Source organism: Neodiprion lecontei, chromosome 6, assembly GCF_021901455.1.
Source record: "Neodiprion lecontei isolate iyNeoLeco1 chromosome 6, iyNeoLeco1.1, whole genome shotgun sequence".
Taxonomy (NCBI): domain Eukaryota; kingdom Metazoa; phylum Arthropoda; class Insecta; order Hymenoptera; family Diprionidae; genus Neodiprion; species Neodiprion lecontei.
Window position 1 is genome coordinate 9,218,066 of NC_060265.1, and position 18,438 is coordinate 9,236,503.

General features: G+C 42.5%; 1 protein-coding gene across 1 annotated transcript; it reads right to left on the reverse strand.

The window, feature by feature from the left end:
* Positions 1–14,544: 14,544 nt before the first annotated feature.
* Positions 14,545–17,657, reverse strand: LOC107217544. The gene is made up of 7 exons (XM_015655109.2): positions 17,557–17,657; positions 17,345–17,470; positions 16,831–17,017; positions 16,588–16,662; positions 15,506–15,672; positions 15,305–15,388; positions 14,545–14,695 (listed from the first exon to the last, which is right to left on the reverse strand). The coding sequence occupies exons 1-7, from the start codon at positions 17,655–17,657 to the stop codon at positions 14,545–14,547; spliced, it is 891 nt and encodes a 296-aa protein (XP_015510595.1).
* Between the last annotated feature and the right edge of the window lie 781 nt (positions 17,658–18,438).

Consider the following 18,438-nt stretch of genomic DNA (forward strand, 5'->3'; position numbering starts at 1 on the left):
TTTAATCCAATACGCAAAGCTGTAAATTTCGAAGCCCTGGTGTGCAGGGTGGCCGCTTGTGTTTGAAGAAAAGATTTTTTCTCACTCGTGTTTCATACTTTACCTGACACTTTGTTGCAGCTATCCGTGTGCAGAATCCTGCCATGTATCATAAAAAATCAACATGGATTTGACGCTGCGAAGAATTCAAAGTTGAAGTTAGAATTCTTTGCAAGCAGCAAAAAGATAAAAAAAACAAAAAAATTGGCAACCCGAAACGCAAAATAAGGCAACGAATTCAGATAAATTTGTTCCTCTGACAGAAACAATCAACATCATACAAATGTATATTAGTTTTGGTTAATACTAATAACGAGGGGAAATAATCACTTTACAAATTTCGATTTACATGGAATTTTGTTTCCAAATATTTTGGGTGTGTATCGAACAAGTCGTGGAGTTTTTAAACGATATATAAACATGATTTATAAAAATCATAAGATTTCTATGAGCTTCCCAACGATTTCCAGGGTTGTTGATTCCTCGACAAGCAGGTTTTTAGAATTCCACCTGCCTGCAGGATATCTTTTGGTCACTTCAATCGACTACCACGGTAGTTACAGCGCTGTTAACGAGATCCCGAACCCAGGATCTGAACGATGTCATAAACGCCAGTGGCAGAAGGTCTGGACTGTACCGTGAGATGTCTCTTAGGGGTTGTCGACAACAGTAGGAGACACAGGCAAGTGATCCAGCCACAATCTCTGACACAGACCAGGAGTCTGCGACGTGCCGCTTCAGCCAGTGGCTTGCAAAGCATTGCTTACTGTCCGTAGTCTTTTTGAAGGAAGAGGTCAGGCTGGTCACAGGTCAGAAGCTGGCATTTACTGCACCTAAGAGTCCTGTAGGGGTGTAATGATGCTGAGGGATTAAGCACACCGATGCCACTACCCTTAGTTCCGCATCCATTTTCTACATTTTCACTTTTTATTCACCTTGCAAGCTCTTCGAAGCGGTCCTGATTCTCATTTCTAAAACTTACAGGGTCCTAGAATGCTCACTTGTGATCCCAGAATCACGCATGGTCGCTTAAAGATATGTGAAATCTTTCACCTCACATGGAATATTTTGGAATGTATGCAAAAAATCCTTTGAAACTATGTATATAAACCTGGTAAAATCGTCTACAAACCTGCGAATTTGTGGCAGACGACTTTTTAATCATCTCAAATCGCTGAAGAGTCATAAAATACTTGTAGTACTGGAATATGGAAATCTAATGTATAGAAAAATCGATGAGCGCTTATATTTTGTGAGGTAATAGATTGAAAGTAACGGAAGCAGCGTGGCGTTTTCTTCTCCATTTCCGACAGTCTCTCGTACGTTTTTCACGGAAAGAGAAAACGGTGGAGAAAACGGAATTAAAGTAGGGGCTCTCCTGGCCCTCGCAACTTAAGGCAAAGTTACAGTGGCACAAGTGTGGGGGTCGCGGTCGCTTTAGAGCCATCCAGTTCTCGTTTACAACTCAACCCCAGTGAACCCCGGCAAAACCGACCTACTGGGCTTCTGCCGGTTTTTGTATTCAGTTATAATTCGCAATCCACGCAGTCCGCGATCCTTGTAATTCATTGCACCTATGTGCTGTTGAACAGAAAAGTTTCGTTATTTCTTCAAGCGACGCAAGTAATGATTATTCTGAAAACATAAAAACACAACTGGCCCGAAAAGTCGTTAATGGTGATCCTCTGTTTGGCGCATTCGTATAATACGCGGGGGTGTACATCTTCATCGAAGTTTGGTTATCCTGAGTTATGGAGGATTACGTCGTCAATTTTGCAAGCCAGGATCAGGTGCTCCGACCCCATCCACTTTCGAATATCCTGCTCATGAAGACCGGGAACATACCCCATGCTCATAACCACCATCGACTCGACGCTGCTTATGGAATAACTCAGCGTAACCCGAAGCCTCCGAGGTGCGAAGCACCTGTCCCGATTGCCTCCGTGACTCGGGTGTGTCAGGTAGAAAAAAATCTTCCAAGTTTTTCACTAGACTTAGTCAAATGACGAGGTACTCGCAAGTCGTACACCAGGTTTGACTCACCTGCAAACACACATGATCAAAGCATCGTTTTAAATTGTCACGCAAATTGATTTCTAATTAGAGGTGTTACAAAGCACCGCGATAATAGGTCGTGGCAACGATCGGGGATTGCGAAATTGTAGAAAAATAGCCCCGAAACACCTGTACATCGGGGTGAAAAACGGAGCGATGGAAGTCGGCGGTGGGATAGGAGTGCGCTGTCCTATTCGGTTCGCATATCTCGGGGGATCAGCGCGCTGCCGGGACTGAAAATATAAATCCGCTAAAATATCGGGAGATTAGCGCCGGGATATGTTTGTCGGGCGATAGCCGGGCTGACTCGCAAAGCCTCGCCCAACCTCCGCCAACCTCGGACCCTGCAGTCCACCATTTTTTCTCGTAACAATAATTTGTCGTTATCAAATAACGCCCGGGAGCTTTACAATACGCCAATAAATGTTTGCCGAATAAAATTTTACCGCCGAATAATGCCTCCAGTCCCACGGAGTTTGTTGTTGCTATTGAATTCCGGGTCGCTGCTTCGGCTATGACATGCATTTTTCCGGTTTTATTACACGGATATAAAGGGTTTTTTTTATTATTTTATTCGCCTGCCGTTTCGTTCGTTGCTTACTTTTTTAACTCTACTTTTTTCTATCCCTGTAACGTTCATTATTTTCTGTACGTTTGCTTTCAAACTGTACAACGGAAATTTGAATATCATACATACCAAGTGAAAGTATCCTCGATTCACTTCTTTCTTTGAAATCGCTATTGAGAAGTGAATTTCCAGTCAAATTTTCAAATGCTTCTCACCTACAGAAATTATTACATAAATTACAATAACTTGAGGATATTATGATTCAAATTTTTTGATGTGCTCCAAAAAGCAAATTCAATTTGAACCCAAATTATGAATAGATTATTATCAATTATCAATCGCGACTTAATTTATAGCACACAATGGGTCGGTGATTGTTTTTTTTTTCTCCATTTCCTTAACCTTAATATTGTTCTGATTGAAATGAAAACTTGGATTATTTCGATAATAACTTGACGATTATTCATCAAAGACAAATTTTTGTCAAGTTTGTGGAAGGAAGAAAAGGCAATTCTTTTACATGAAAAGCCGGCGCAGACTATATGAAAAATCACCAACAGTGGTCAACCGTTGAAAAAGTCCTTTATAAATGTAATAAAACCAGGGTATTTTGAGAATAAATCATGCGGTAAAAATTTCGGAAGTATGGCAGATAAACAAGGCAACGATACAGCTTGGAGAATTCAAATTGACAGTTGAGCGTCAATTTTAGCCAATGAAAGTGGGGCTTTTACAGGTTTGCGGGAGGCAAATGCAAATGCAAAAACAAAAGCGGAATCGACAAGAAAAAAAAAAAAAAAAACGAAACAGGTAACGATTCGGTAGATAATGAACAGAGTGGAAACCTGGATGGTTTTGAGAGCACAATCGAGTGCGGCGTAAAGGTTGGTGGTGGTTAGTGGAATGGCGTGGGAGGGAAGAGAAGGAGAACGAGGTGGAGGTGGAGGAGGACGAAGAGGGAAGGCAAGTCTACCGCTGAGAATAATGTTAATGAAATACAGATAGGATCTCTATACAAGAACCCTCAGGGCTGTAAAGCTATTGTCGCCGGCCGGAGACCTTGTGGTAGTTTTTAACGCGTGGTTGAAAAGAGCCCGACACGAAAACGCGTATTTCAACAACAAGTATCGCCGGCTTAACTGCCGTATCAAAATATCTCCGACCCTTAAACCCCAACTTTGGCTGTTAATCATCCGACGAATATCTTACCCGGGTCAACTTTATCCAAGAACATGCTCAGTTCAGTCTGCCGCTAAATAACGTGTAAATCGAGAGACTCTCCACCCGCAAAGGCTGTGAATCAACTAGCTCACCGACTCGATGATTTCGTTTAATACAACGCATTAATACGCGTCATTCCGCAATGGATACCAACTACCTTGCTATTTTCAAAGTTCTCGGTCGCATGGTCTTGTGGCCAACCAAGTTTTCATTTCTCTAAATTCCAAAGATACTTTAATCTTCATCGATTGAAATAGTTTTCTGGATTAAAGGTTATTGGCAGTGTTGTTTCAAATAATGAACTGAAATTTTGTTCAAATTCAAGCTTAGTAGGTACATAAAATGAAAGTTTCTCTACACTCCTTTGGGGATAAAGAAGTTCCGGATTTTTCTTCATACCCACAGCCTAGAGGTCTAGAGTGGACCAGTTTTTTCAACTTTTCTTTACAACTTCCAAGTTGAAAACAAATCTGTACTTTTCTGATCGGTCGATTTTGCCTTAATAATATACCGGTTGTGGCAGCAACGAAACTGGGCGCGTGGACAATGTATAACACGCACAGCAGTGTAAATTTTTCAAAAGGATTAATTAACCAAAGTCTAACAAAACGTTAATTAAGGTACTCGAAGCGAAGTGCCATTAAAGAGTGTACCGGGAATTACAAGTACAGTTGTAAAGGGTGGGCTTAAAAGTTGGAGTGCGCTTGCAGGAGTGGCGCGGCGCGAGCGACAAGTTTCAACGGCTGGTTTGAGACCGGGGCGATATGCAAATGTGGACAACCTTCGTAATACCTGGGCGCTCGGTGCAATAATCATTAAAAACTAAACCGAGAGAAGAGGGGCGGCTCGCGGCGAAGGGCGAATAACTTGGGCCGAAGCTTAAGAACTTAGCGCGACGAGGAGGGTGCAGGACGCCTCCTAATTTGGTAGTCATGGCCGAAAGCTCCCTGTATTAACCTCCGTAAATACAATTCGCGAACAAATCTGATAAGAAGTAATATCGCCGAGCGGCGTGCGAGAATCGAGCTTCTACTGACCGGAAGTCGAAGGACGAAGTCTCTCGACTCGGGAGACCGACAGCCTGCAGCTGCAATGAAACTGCAACTCCACACAACAAGGTAGGTGTCGGGTTAAGGTGCAGACTGAGGGAATTTTTTTATCGCCCAAAGCCTACTGCAGGTTGGTCCGAGTGGGTTGTAAACTCGTCGGGCATAGTTGAAGAAATCAGGAACACGTAGCTCGCGTTAAAATTAACTACGCAGTAACAAAGTAGGTCTAGGTATATCGTACATCGTATGACTCGAGTCGAGAAAGTATCACTCCTTCTTCGTCTTGGATACTGGCTTACCTTCGGGGCCGAGGGGAGAGTTTGAAGCCGGCGGAAACGGCGAATGGCCCGAGGATTGTGGGAGGAAAGACGTGAGGAAAGAACGACTAGTCGGGTAGTTACACCCGAAGAGTTACCGCTCGCAGAGCTGTAATCAAATACTTACTTTCAGCTTACCTATACATATATGTTGAACCTCTGAAGAGAACGAGACTGTTAAAACGCACGCTGCAATTTCGATCGGTGGTTTATAATTGGCCGTAAGTCTATTTCGAACTAAGTCGAGCCTTGGCTGTCATAGACGGTAATGATTATTATCTCACTCACCTTTTTTTATTTTCAACGTGAAATATTTCAAAGTTCGCTGAAACTTTGAAACAAGTCCGAGTTGGACGATTATCGTCGGATTTCGGTTACAGGCAACGGTAAAAGAGGTTCTTGAACCGATTTCATACGAGTCACAAAATGTAATACGCTCTAATGCTCGCGCTTAGCACTGCATAAATAACCTTTAAATCCGTGCTTAAGGCTTTAATCTGTATTTTTCCTGGGGGCCGCAGTCTCGAAGAATACATTAAGTCTATACAGCTACGTAATGCGACCGATGTTGTGGAGGATGATACTGCTGTTCCGTTATATAATTTTCTTTCGAAATGGTCGTCACATCCTATTCAAACTGAAAATGAAAATGCAAAAAAGCTTTTTGATAATACAGGATGGCATATGAACCACGTTAGTCGCAATTACGTCCGAGATTTAGTTTTGAATTGGGTTTTCAATTCATAAAACTTCTTTCGAATATAAATACAAACAAAGTGCAGCTCTGGAACGCGAATATTCCTACCCCAAAAGCACCTTAAATAAACTTTAAGTTATTCATTTGTGAATTTATTTATACTGCAAAGGGTTTGGAGAAAAATCAACTCAGAAGACGGGTACAAACAAGTATGATCAAAAACTAACAGACTTTGTCATGCGTTTTTCTGTCGAATGGTTTGCTCGTATTGTCGCTAGTAGGATGATTTCAACAGAATTCATTGTCTCATAGCATTTTAGAAATTTGGTAATTTTGAGAATATTTGTAGTTCGACTTATTTGGTAACCTAGGGCTTTCCTTTTTCCAAAAGACTGCAAGCTCGTCAAGAAGCCAACACCGAACCCAAAGATTGTGACCGCCATGCATCGTCCGAATGAAACCTAAAGAGGGGAAGCCAGAAAAACGGAAATGGACGAAAGATCCTCTGCGTGGAATCGGGGAAAGGACGCGGCGACACGAGATGAGATATAGGGTAGGACAGAACGGGTGATACCCTAATCTGACCTAATCTGTGGCCCATACAAATTAATGTTACGAGGTTCGGAGCCATCAATGGGCCATCGTTGGCCGCGGTGCCATTCTGGTCTCCCAAGCACCCCCTTGCGAGAATTCCCTCCGTCTATCTCCCCCCTTCATCCCCCGCTGCGGCGTTCGGGACTTTCGCGTGTCTACGTGGGACACGGGACGCTAAACTCGCACGTAACATTCTCACCACTACAAAGGCGAGCCCGCAACCCACCGACAGTGCGGAGTCCGCACTGTCTGAAAACGTGGTAGCGGGTTGCTAACGACCGTAGCAACCTCGTGGTTGTTAACTGCTCCGAGCTCGGTCTTGCGGACTCGCTTCCGCTGATGGTGTTGCTCGCGAGCCCCTTGCCCATCCAGTCTTGGCCCCCTTCCATGATACTCGTTGTGGTGGTGGTGGTGGTGATGGCGCTGTTCGGGGGGAAATAGTGAAGCTATTGGGAACAATGTCTTGTTAGGCGGCTTGCGTTGTGGTAATCGAGAAGACGGAAAGATCGTTCAGGAGTCGTTAGACTTCGGGCTGCTACTTCGTTTGGTTGTTACATCGACTGGAGCTTGATCACTTCTGCCTGACTGACGAGCACTCTGAGATTCCTTCGTTTTACACCGACGCGACGGAAAGACAGCCTGATCGATCGAATCCAGACCGAAGGTTGATTTTCCGAATGTCTTTGCAAATCACGAGGACAGCTTCTTTTCAAATAGAAATTACCGCTTGCCCAAATCTCTCGTCGTCTTGTTCCTAGCCTGAAACAAATTAACGATATTGCAATGGCTGGTAGTAACATTTCATGCGTTATACCTGATCTATAGCATCTGTACCAAGTTATTTGTGTGGATTCAAAAAATTCTGTGCATAAAAGTCCAAGCTTGTAAGCTTTCGTAAAACTTCATGGAACTCGACTTGAAGAGTATACAACTTCTTGTTCCTCTACTGTCTTATAGTATTCCATCAATCTTGGAAACCGATTAATAGCTCGCGCGAGGAATCTTAGCTGAAATACGTATTTGGCACGGTATCTACCTAAGTACGCGTAAATTCAACTCGACCTGAAACCGCGTGACAAGTTTTTGTCCCCACACGCAAATCGGTGGCCGAAGTGTGGGGGGATTTGAGTGGATGCCAGAGGTGGATGTAATCGCGGAGATAATCGAGCGTCTTACGACTTGATTGGTTGTCATTAAAGCAAATGCATTCACGCCACCTCAGGGAGCACCTCAGACATTAAGATGGTAGGCCTGTGGAATTAATATGAGGGGGAAGAGGACGGTGTGAGGCTCGCATTGCAGGGAGGAGTTGCCGAGTCAAGTTGAGAAGAGAGGGGTGGTGTGGCGGGGCTGCAGGGGGAGAGGGGCACCCAACGGCAGCCACTTTACTCATCTATTCAAAGTTTCAAATCTCAAATCTTCCGCTCAAGATAATGCCTGACAAATTATTCCTACGATTCGGGAATACCTAATTTCGGATTCCTTGGATCCCCCTGCAACCTTGATGGAGCGACCAGCCAGCCTACGTAAACCATTCGCGTTCTCTTATGCGATCCGTAAAATATGCCAGGGCTTTACGGGGATGTCCCTAGGTTCGGGGTGCCATAGCCGGATGTTCGTGTTCGCGTCATTACCGATGGATTTTGATTTTTCGAAGCCTGACGAGTCGGAATTTTCTGATACCGGATCGTCTCGAACTGTGTTACAAGGTCTGATACCCTTCGGAACACATAGTCCGGTGCAATTTGATCTTCGCGGTTGGGAGTTCGGACGGTGGGTGGGTACTAAAGGAAATAGGAAATCGAATGCCCAGCAGGGTAATGTTACTGCTGCTAGTTGCCATGTCAGGTCTGCAGAGTGAGGTAAAATGAGTTTGAAGGGTTATGCCTGGACCATCCCGGGTAATGGGGTGATTGCCAGTGATAGAATCAGCCCCGGCCGCCATGATTCTGCTGATAATCACTTTTGGATTAATTAAATTTTATACCCTACTGTCAATAAACGTTAAATTTAACGATCTTTACCCCGGATGCGGTGGTCACCGTGTTTTGCACGCGGCAACCGACGAGCAACCAAATATATCCGATAGTCAGATTCACCGCATTGTTTCTCCTATCTGTTTGTCCTCCAGCAAAGTCCAAACAGCACAAGAAGGCTCACCGGCGTGAACCCTCGATTTTTGCCACCGAGCATTAACTTGGCTTCCCTTCCCTGTCCACGGAATCACGACTCTTTGTCAAACTAAAAAATCCCGCTGAATGGAAACGTTTAGCAGTTCCAATATTCACCGCAACGTAGGCGCTATAATTGGCTCGGACGTACGAACAGAATTTTAATCAGGATTCAGGCTTCGGAATCAGTAACCGTGCACGACGACCGTCGCCCTGTTATAGTCGTGCAGTCAGAGGGCGGAAAGCATTAACATTCCGTTAGAGCGGTCGATTTTTTAAATTGTTTTTCGTTGTCAACGGCGTGTTTCATTTGCGCACCCCAATTCCGTTCACTAAAAAAACAGGCATAGGTATACCGACTGAACGAGAATTTTTACCCAGCATTTGACAACGGTATAAGTCAACTCGCGACGGTATACTCTCCCATTAAGAAATTTTAAGTGAAGCAGAACCGCGCTTTCTGCAGGGGTAAAAATTACAGCTTCGCAATTAAACAGTGAGTTCGTTCGAACGAACGAAGCCATCCCCCTTGTTGGGTAGCCGATTTGTAGCCTTTCTGCAGTTCACAATCTGTACGCTTAACGCAGGGCTCCTCCTGTATCGTGTCCACTATTTACCCTAAGTTATTTTTTTCTCTCTCCTTTACTTCAATGATTCTAAATCCAAACTGGCTTGGGGTTAGCGATAGATCCGCGGGTGAGTGATTACTGGAGTAATTAAACGACGAGAGTATGGGTGCACGGATATACGAGAGTGCGAGTGTATGCGTGCGCAAGAAAACACCAAACACCATCCCGCCATTTTTGGTCCTTTTCTCTTCAGCTGGCTTAATTATCACGGGGCTTTCTTCCGGCTATTTATTAGGGTTTTACTTATGCCCGGGCCGACAAACAATTGCCACCGGCTCAGCTTTACTTGATTAATTCACCCCGGCTCTTACTCGGTCAAAAGTTTCACAACTAGTTAGCTAGCTGCGTTGAATGAAAGAAACGAAGCACTCTGGGTAATTAGAACCAGCGGAGCTATATTCCGCGGCATCCCGTTTCTAAGTTTATAAACAAAGACTGTTCAAATGAAGTTCCTCGGAGCAGTCTTTCAACGATGCTGCTCTGATTGCTCGTCGCACTTCTTACGTAGTCCCAACATGTGCAAAAATACTCACGCTATACGACGCTAAGTGGGTATAAAAAAGATTGAAGTCAGTAACAGTCATGTGTTTCCCAGCTTGATGCGTTTTTTATTCTAAAACAAGATACCTTCTTGCATCACTATAACGAAAAAATGCAAACACGATTCAGTTTCAAGACTCTCGTTCGTTCCGATTAAGGAAAAAATTACACGAATCAAGTCCAGAATTCATTAGAAGGCCTGATTTAAACGACTGGTATGGAATTCAAAGTTCAATCTCCATTTTAATTGTTATGATTTCGTTTTGTCTTCGATAAGCTCCGGAGGTGCACCAAGTATGCATGAAATTACCAAAACATGGAACAACGTGAGTGCAGTCATTGTAGAGTTTGGGTAATTCTTTTTTTCTGTGTAAGTTTAAAAAACTCTCAAATTTCTAATTATTATCGACGTGAAATTTTTATTCTTGTACACATGTATTTGCTACAGCTTTGTTCCATCTCAGGCACCGTACCAAATGGCCCAACGAATCGATATATAGATTCAAATCTAATACCCTGAGTGGAAGCGGGCAGACAGATACAAGTTGCACTCTCCATTATCCATATTGACATTTTTCAACAAGCCAGAGTGAATCAGTGAGTCCAATTTTATCCGCACTTAGCGGAAATCCGAAGAGTTGTGCAGCGCTCTGTACACAGCAGTTAGCCGCGCACTTCATACCCATTAATATGCATTGGAGTTGGGCATTAGCATGTAGTCCCTTGGGCAATATTCTTAGCTTAGCGAGCTCGGAATAGTCAGTATCGGTATCGCGTACCTTCACCGTGGGGCTTTGCGGGGGGTTGGGTATCGGAACGAACGAGCTGTTTCTCTGCCCCATGCGAGGGGGTAATTACGGTTCTGCACAAGATGCCAGACAGCTAACTTATACACGTAATGTCTTGCTTACCGCAGGATTATTGTCAGTAGCTGAAAATTTCCCGTAAGCTTTCCCGTCCGCGACCCTCAGTGACAGGAATTCCTCCCTGAGAGCAACCTTTTTCCAATCCTCCCCACGAGCACCGTTTTGCGGCTGTCTAAAGTAACGATAATTTCCTCGGTACATTGCCGAGCTAACCCGCCTAACTGCTCCTAACCACGTTGAGTACTTTATTCCGGTATCAGGCTCGCCCGAGGTTCAGTTAAATTAGGTTAGCCAAAGTAAAGCGGCAGCCTTGGGTCCCCTGTTACGAATAAACGGACCAACTTGGAATCCCGAGTCTCGGAACGCTTACTCCGCCTTCTTTCACGCCCGTGTACTATTGCCTAACCGTCTAGTCGTGGGAAACGACGGTTCTCGTTTGGAAACAGTGTCTGAGAAAGGCTGGAGTCGTTTTTTTTTTTTAAAAAACGACAATCGAATTGTTCGTATTTTTCGGGACTTATTTTATACCCGATGCTTTCGATGTGGCTCAGAACTTGAATTCTGGAACTGATGCCGTTTTTGCGCTACGTTACTGCAAGTTCAAATTAAGAATTGTCTTGGTTTTTATGTTTTCACTATTATATTGACACATATTTTATTCGATTTATTGTTAGGTACTGTATTTTCACCTCAGCTCTGACAAGTACAAACGGATTTATTGAGAGATGCTGACTGAATTTCTCTTCGTTTCCAACTACGGCCGAAACTATCTATACTTACCATATCCGCTGACAATGAGAATACGATTCTTAGCGGTCAAAAGGGAAAATGTGTTTTCTACGAGAACATGCGAATGATTATAGAAAAGACTCGGTTGTAATTAGTACCTGTATCTGTGTTCGGGTGAATCTGTCGATGAAGTAGAATCAGATGTTAATTGTTTAGTTGGGTGAAACTTGGAAACCATGAATCTATTTCTATTCACTCTGTGAGCGGAAACACATGCAAATATCTGGTTACGAGCTGTGGAATCGACGCGTTGGCTCTCACAATCAGTGTTAATCTTTGCTTCGCTCCGATGACCGATTGAAAATCACTTGACCGTTACTGCAACATTTCGGGATGTGTGATAAGATAATTAAAAAAAAGAAAATAAACATCAGGAAGTTCGGTCGCAGTATCCTTCCTGCAAAATTTTGAGTGTCATTTTGGTTACCAAAATTCACAGACTGACAAATAATATCAAATCCGATATTATTTTCGCACACTACCCATTATAGAAATCACAATCTTCGGTGATTCGTACCTTTTATTTTTTTGTTTGTCACGAAGTACACATTCCGGCACAAACCGTGTTTCTTTCTATACGACCTTGCCATAAACTCTTGAACTTGTTCCGTTGATCGACTGGCAGAGGGTCGATAAGCGGTGGTCGACTCTTTCCCTCCTCCTGGATATCAAAATACCTAGTTAGAGAGCACTGGCCATAACGATAACATCGCTGGGGTACCTCTCCGGACACTCGAATTACAAACGGATAAAACGCACGATACTGTCAAACGGTCGAGCTGCATTTCCCGCGCGTATTAAGAGTATCAGTGTCAATCCGGTTTAATGTATCCCCATTGGGTATTCGTACACTCGGCTTCGATTGACGTCCCGTCGATTTTACCCACGCGCCATTCCGTACAGGTCCCGTATTTCTGCCCGGATTTGTTTGTCAGTGATGCGACGACCCATCAGCCAGGCACTACAGTCAATTATTGAACCGGCGATATATTATTTAACGACAAATTGCTCGCGGATTTCAAGACAACTAACCTCTATACGACTGGTGTCATCCATTTTTGAGATACCTATCAATTTTTTCTTCTCGTTACACGTCGTACGCATTTTCACGTGCCAAGTCCGATTTAGATTTCAGATGAGAATCACTTATCTTTGCGATAAACATCGTATGTGGAATAGTAAAAATAGACCCGAAATAAACTAAGTTCATTAAAAAATTCGCAAGCAACGCTGGAAATCCATTAATCGAACACGAGTGTCCCATTGAAGTCAGTCAAACTTTTGTGACAGACTGATCTGACAGAAATGACGAGCGGTACAAGAATCTCCCATCAGCATACTTCACACGCAGCCACCTTGGATGTTTCGCTTTTTCTCTTCAGTGGTCAATGAATAATACCTGTTCGAAACTCGATCCACGTATTTACAACTGCGAAGCTCGTCTTAATGTTTACACCCTGGTTACGGATCTGTTTATCATTTTTTTTGTTATTCTAGTCTCAAAGACAATGTAATGACGCAGCCGAAAAATTTCGTACATTTTCTATTCGTCGCTGTTCGTTTTTTTTTTTTTTTTATCAAGTCTTGTCCTGCTCGATAAAAGAAAGATGGTTTTCCGTTATATATTCCGAGAAAACTGTAACAAAAGTAACTTTGACAAAATATGAATGAACGAATATGAACGAAACTCTTCTTATCATCGAAAATGTATCATGAGTACTTGCTAAAATGTACTTTTTCTTTGTACACAAGAAATTAAAGAATTTGTCTATTCACCAGATTGATGATTAGAAATTGAATGCTGTTATAACTTATTTATTCTGTACGCTTTAGGGATTCTACTCCTTTCTTCTCCAGCCTAAGACGATGTCAGATTTAATTAACTAAGCGCATAAACGTACCAGCGAAGAATGATGAACTTTGATTTTTCGGTATATGGAGAAATGCACACATAATGTCGGAAGAAAAATGGCAATAATTTTATCTCAAATGATCCCCATACATCGCGGAAACATTCGGAGCATTATACAGTCACACATGCATCTACGCGTACGATACACGAAATGCATATAACATATGAATGTGTGACAGTGTGTAGATGTGTGGGGGGGGGGGGGGGGGGGGTATACAATACACTGGCTTGGTGGTGGGTGGATATTATACCGTTGACTTTACACAAGAGCAGTGGCGTTATATGTAGGGTGTACCGAAGGAAATAACTGTCATCTGTATTCGCGATAACATCGTAATTGAATGCGGGTGACGGGGATTTGCTATACACCAAGGCATCCACGACCACCTCTTTGCCGCCAGCCGCCCCGTCCCTCCACCCCGCCGCCCCTTGCCCAGAGTATTAATCATACCAAAGCGCGGAAAAATATATCCCCTATGTACAGGGGTTGACTATGTCTGTGTGCTTTGCGATTGTACGCGTCTTTATACATATATATATATATATACAGGCACGCATACACACCGTCGAAAGCTGAATGCTGATGGGGAGATAGGGCGAACACTGTTATGCCTAAAGACTGTACCTTATAACCACCGACCGTGCCTCGATCAAGCCGGAGCTCTCCACCAAATTGAAAGAATAAATGCCCCTGGTGTCGTCTTTTGGCTAGGCTAAAATCAGGACGTGTCACCTTAAACGCTGTGCTTCGCGATCTTATACATCCTTCACATTTTTATACAACGTCTTGACAATGACATTAAACTGGCAATTCTGTTCAAGTTTCATCAAGCATTTGAAAATTCTGACGCGGTGAGAATCGAAAGTTTTTCAGTATCAATTATTGTCCGTTACTCTTTAGCATTATGATAGAAATAGCTGAGAAAATTAATCATGTAACTTTTTTTTACTACGGGTATTACATAATTGTTTGATCATTCTGTGAGATCATCTCGACGATTCATAATCAAAAGTATAGTTCAGGCACGTATTTTTTTTCATACATTAAATTTGACAGGTTTTAATTACTTCGCTTCGCGTCCCTCCGTCACATTCGTCTATGGAGGCAACAGTGATTCAGTGTTTAGGAATTCGCCGGTAACCGCAATGTAGCAAAATGCGCCTTCTTCCGGGGTTGGCTGAGCGTACATAAAATTGTCGGCTTCTTCACTGTAGGGCGATGTCAACGGGTGTCTTTTAGCCGCGAGCCTTCGGGAATGAAATAGACTCGTGAAACGACGATGTGAAAAATCGAAACCGTAGAAACGACAAAAGCACAAGCAACACAATCAGAGATAATTCTTGTCGTAATTTATGTATCAGTTTACGTTCTTTAACAAAAATGCAGTGTGGAATTCTATAAACTATTATTTCGTGTCAATCTTACACGATATCATGTTGAATTTCCGAACAAACCACAAAAATTGTTGCATAATAATTGGACAACGGTTAATTTCCGTCCATTTTAGCACCGTTATTTTTTACACTGCAGCACTTCGACAGCTTGCTGATAAATTACTAACATCTTCCCGCGATCTCATTAAATTCGAAAATCACTGCTGCCAAGTTCCCGAAGGCATTCGATATCGACTGTGCTCAGGGCGGAGGTTCGTCGTGAGAATTTGGATGAGCATTGTCCGCGGTATTGAGTCACGTGATTGATATTGTCTGTTGGCATAGTTTGATAACCACAGCTTGCCAACAGTCGCAATTTCGCCCTAAGAATGAACGGTTAGTCACAGTTCCAACGCGTTTCTGCTGATTCAACGAACGAAACTCTTACGTACAGTCCCGTATAGAAGAGAGAGATTTACTCACTTTGCAGCTTCGGGAAGAGACTTCAAATCTTTCCAAGGTGGAAAATCTTGGAATGGTCCAGCCACGCGTAGATCGTGAACGTATCTGAATGCGAGGGGAGAAAAATTGTCAATGAGCACTATCGGCACGTGTCATTTTTCATGCGAATTATTTTTCTTTCTTCTTTTTTTCGTTTTCATTTTATTCACTCCGCATACACACCCGTACAACGCATAGGCATAGTCGTTTCGCAGCCCTTTCATTCGACCGCACTTTTTGCAACCAAGTCTGCACAGAGTTTGAATCCAGGCAGCAACTTTCGTTCGCGCATCTCTACATGGCATCAGGGCAGCATATGGCCGAATTTGATACATCAGGAACCAGAATTCCTAGGGGAAGAAAAGAAATCTTCACGTATTATTTGCCACACACTTTTGTACGAGGTTCTAATGATCCGAGCCGTTTACAATAGTGGATAATCAAGCACAGCGAGTTGATTGATAAGGTCACGTGACTTCTCCGTTCATTATTAATATGACGGATCTATTTTAAAAGTCTGTCAAGATTCTCTATCTCTTATACAATTATATGAGAATCTGTCCTGCTGATCAACCGAGAGAGAGAAATTCAACATTTTGCGCACTAATTTTAGAACTCCGCGACACTGTATTATGTAATGGAAATAGGAATCATAAATAAATGGGAAAGCGTTCGAATCTCTCGTTATAGCGAATTTATAAACGTTGGAACTGATATTGAAAAACCAATTACTTAGTGACGAGATACCGAATATAGAGACGAAAATAGACTGGAATCAATCTACGTAGATTAGACTATAAGTGAGAAAATTGAATTGTCGAATCTGTTATTAGAAGATTGTTAAGTATAATTATCTGACAAGATTATACAGCAGCGTAATTAGGACATTCAATTTTGGCCTCATCATCTAACCAAAAAATTTGTTCTACACGTAATCGTTTCGGTGGATAAATTCATGTTCCACAGAACTTTATTCATTATAGGCCGAAAGCACCAATAATTTTACACTTAACGGATGGATAACCTCGTTAAATTAAGGTGAGAACCATGTAATAAGAGTGTCGAAAATGATTATTCATTGATTCGTATTAATTTACGACAGCATTTATACCCTGCAGCAGTAGCAGCAGCAGTTTCATAAATACGTCGGTACGTAGGTTTGATGCATAATTTCGTGAATGTGGGCCAATTTTTCACTTTTTTGCAACTTTTTTCTAACATCAACGATCTTACCAAAGCTAACTATACGAAGTAGTTTGACTCACGTTATCGAGTTGTTCGTCCATTTCAACCTCATCCTTAAGACACTCCTCTCCAGGCTTGTGGAAACTGCACGGTATCTGAAGTATACCGATTCACGATTTAATCAACGCGTAGAGTGATCAACCTGGACATCGGTAACCAACGCGAGATTGACTCGTTGAATTCTGATCATACAAACCGACTGTTTCCCATTCGATTCTGAGATGTGATCAAAATTCACCAAGATCCGACGCTACGCTTCTCACCTCATCGTAATTGTCTGGTAACGCAGCCACGTATTCAGACCAAGTTGTGTCCAACTCCCATTCCGCATAGGGGGCATTTATCACTGACATCGTTGCCATGTCTCTGGTAGCGCCTACCGGTGGATCATCGTCGAAGACGCCGGTCAATTCGTCGTTTATCAAATTCACAGTTATCGCAGCTAGGTATCTACACACCATAGAGTCATTAGTTTGATATTTGCGACCTCACCTGCAGCGAAGCTCAATTTTTTCCCAAAAAACTTCCCACTTATACGCCGGAAGTTCTTCTTGGAATCAAAGGCTTTACACTGTAATCCAGCACAGTAATAAATCGCACACCGTGTTCGATATTTGCATTACTTGAAACTGGGAGGAATTCAGTTGAGATAGGATATGAACGTAATGAAGAAACTCTTACAAGTAAAAGATTTGAAACGAGATGATGAAAAATTCGTCGAATACGTGGAACCATTGAAAACTAACGATCGCTAAATCGCGCACACCAAATTTTTACCTGTTTCGTTTATCCCTGAGCACTTCGACGTGATACTCGGCGCCAAAGAGTTTGTTTACCCATAAAAGAACCCGGCTTCTATCTTGCATGTTGGTTAGGGCGGGCGCCAGGTTACGGATCGCAGCTCTAACGAGTCAATTAAACGAATTAAATCTTCCAAGCCAGATATCCCGATAGCCCAGAATTTTGCAACAAATTTTTTTTGCAATTACCCGTAATACTGAAACTCGGTTGTGAGGGCGTCCGTTCTCGATTTGAGTTTCGGATCAGGATTAGGAGTCGGTAAGGACGACACGCTCTTCCTGGACGTCATCTCGCTATTGAAATTTTGGTGATTTTCCCCTCTTTAATCTATTTTAACCGAAACATCAGAGCGGTCTGAATTCAATATGAAATCTCGGGAAATTTCATCGACGGCTACGTAACATTTCACTAATTGACGGCGGAGCAAACGTCTGAATGTCGATCGACCGGAAATACTCTCTGACACAGTGAACGGTTGATTGCACTACGTCAGTTATCTGCTACTGAATAATTATTGAGACGGTAACTCTTCTTCTACGGCAAACTGCATAAGGCTCGATTCAACCTTTTCAAAACGCCGTTTTCCATTCAGTCCTACATTTTTGGTTTCAACATTGTTCTAAAAATGTCCCTCTGGCTCTTCGGTATACACTGATAAATATGTAAAATATCTAGTAATTATAGCGCTACACGAGTGGCAGAAAAACGAACATTCTTCGGATCAAGTTTAATTTTGAGTGAACTTTCATACTTATAAGTCCGTAGATCGTTTGTTATGCTAGAGGCTAGTTTCCAGAATCACTTGAAATTTTCTGTTCCCTAAAAATTTCAATTGAATTTCTTTTTATTCTACTTTTTTTATTTTGTACCGTATCATTTTCAAAATATGACGAAGCATCGATCAATGTAAGCGTTTCTGCAATTTCTATTGGCGATGCTGTTCTCGCTGGTTGAAATTTGAAAACCAAAAGCTGAAGTTTCTAATGAGCGTTAAATAACAGAGCAGTTGTTTTCCGTTCCCTTCGTTTTTCTGCTTTGACGGAATGAAACATCCGTTGAAAGAAGTTGTT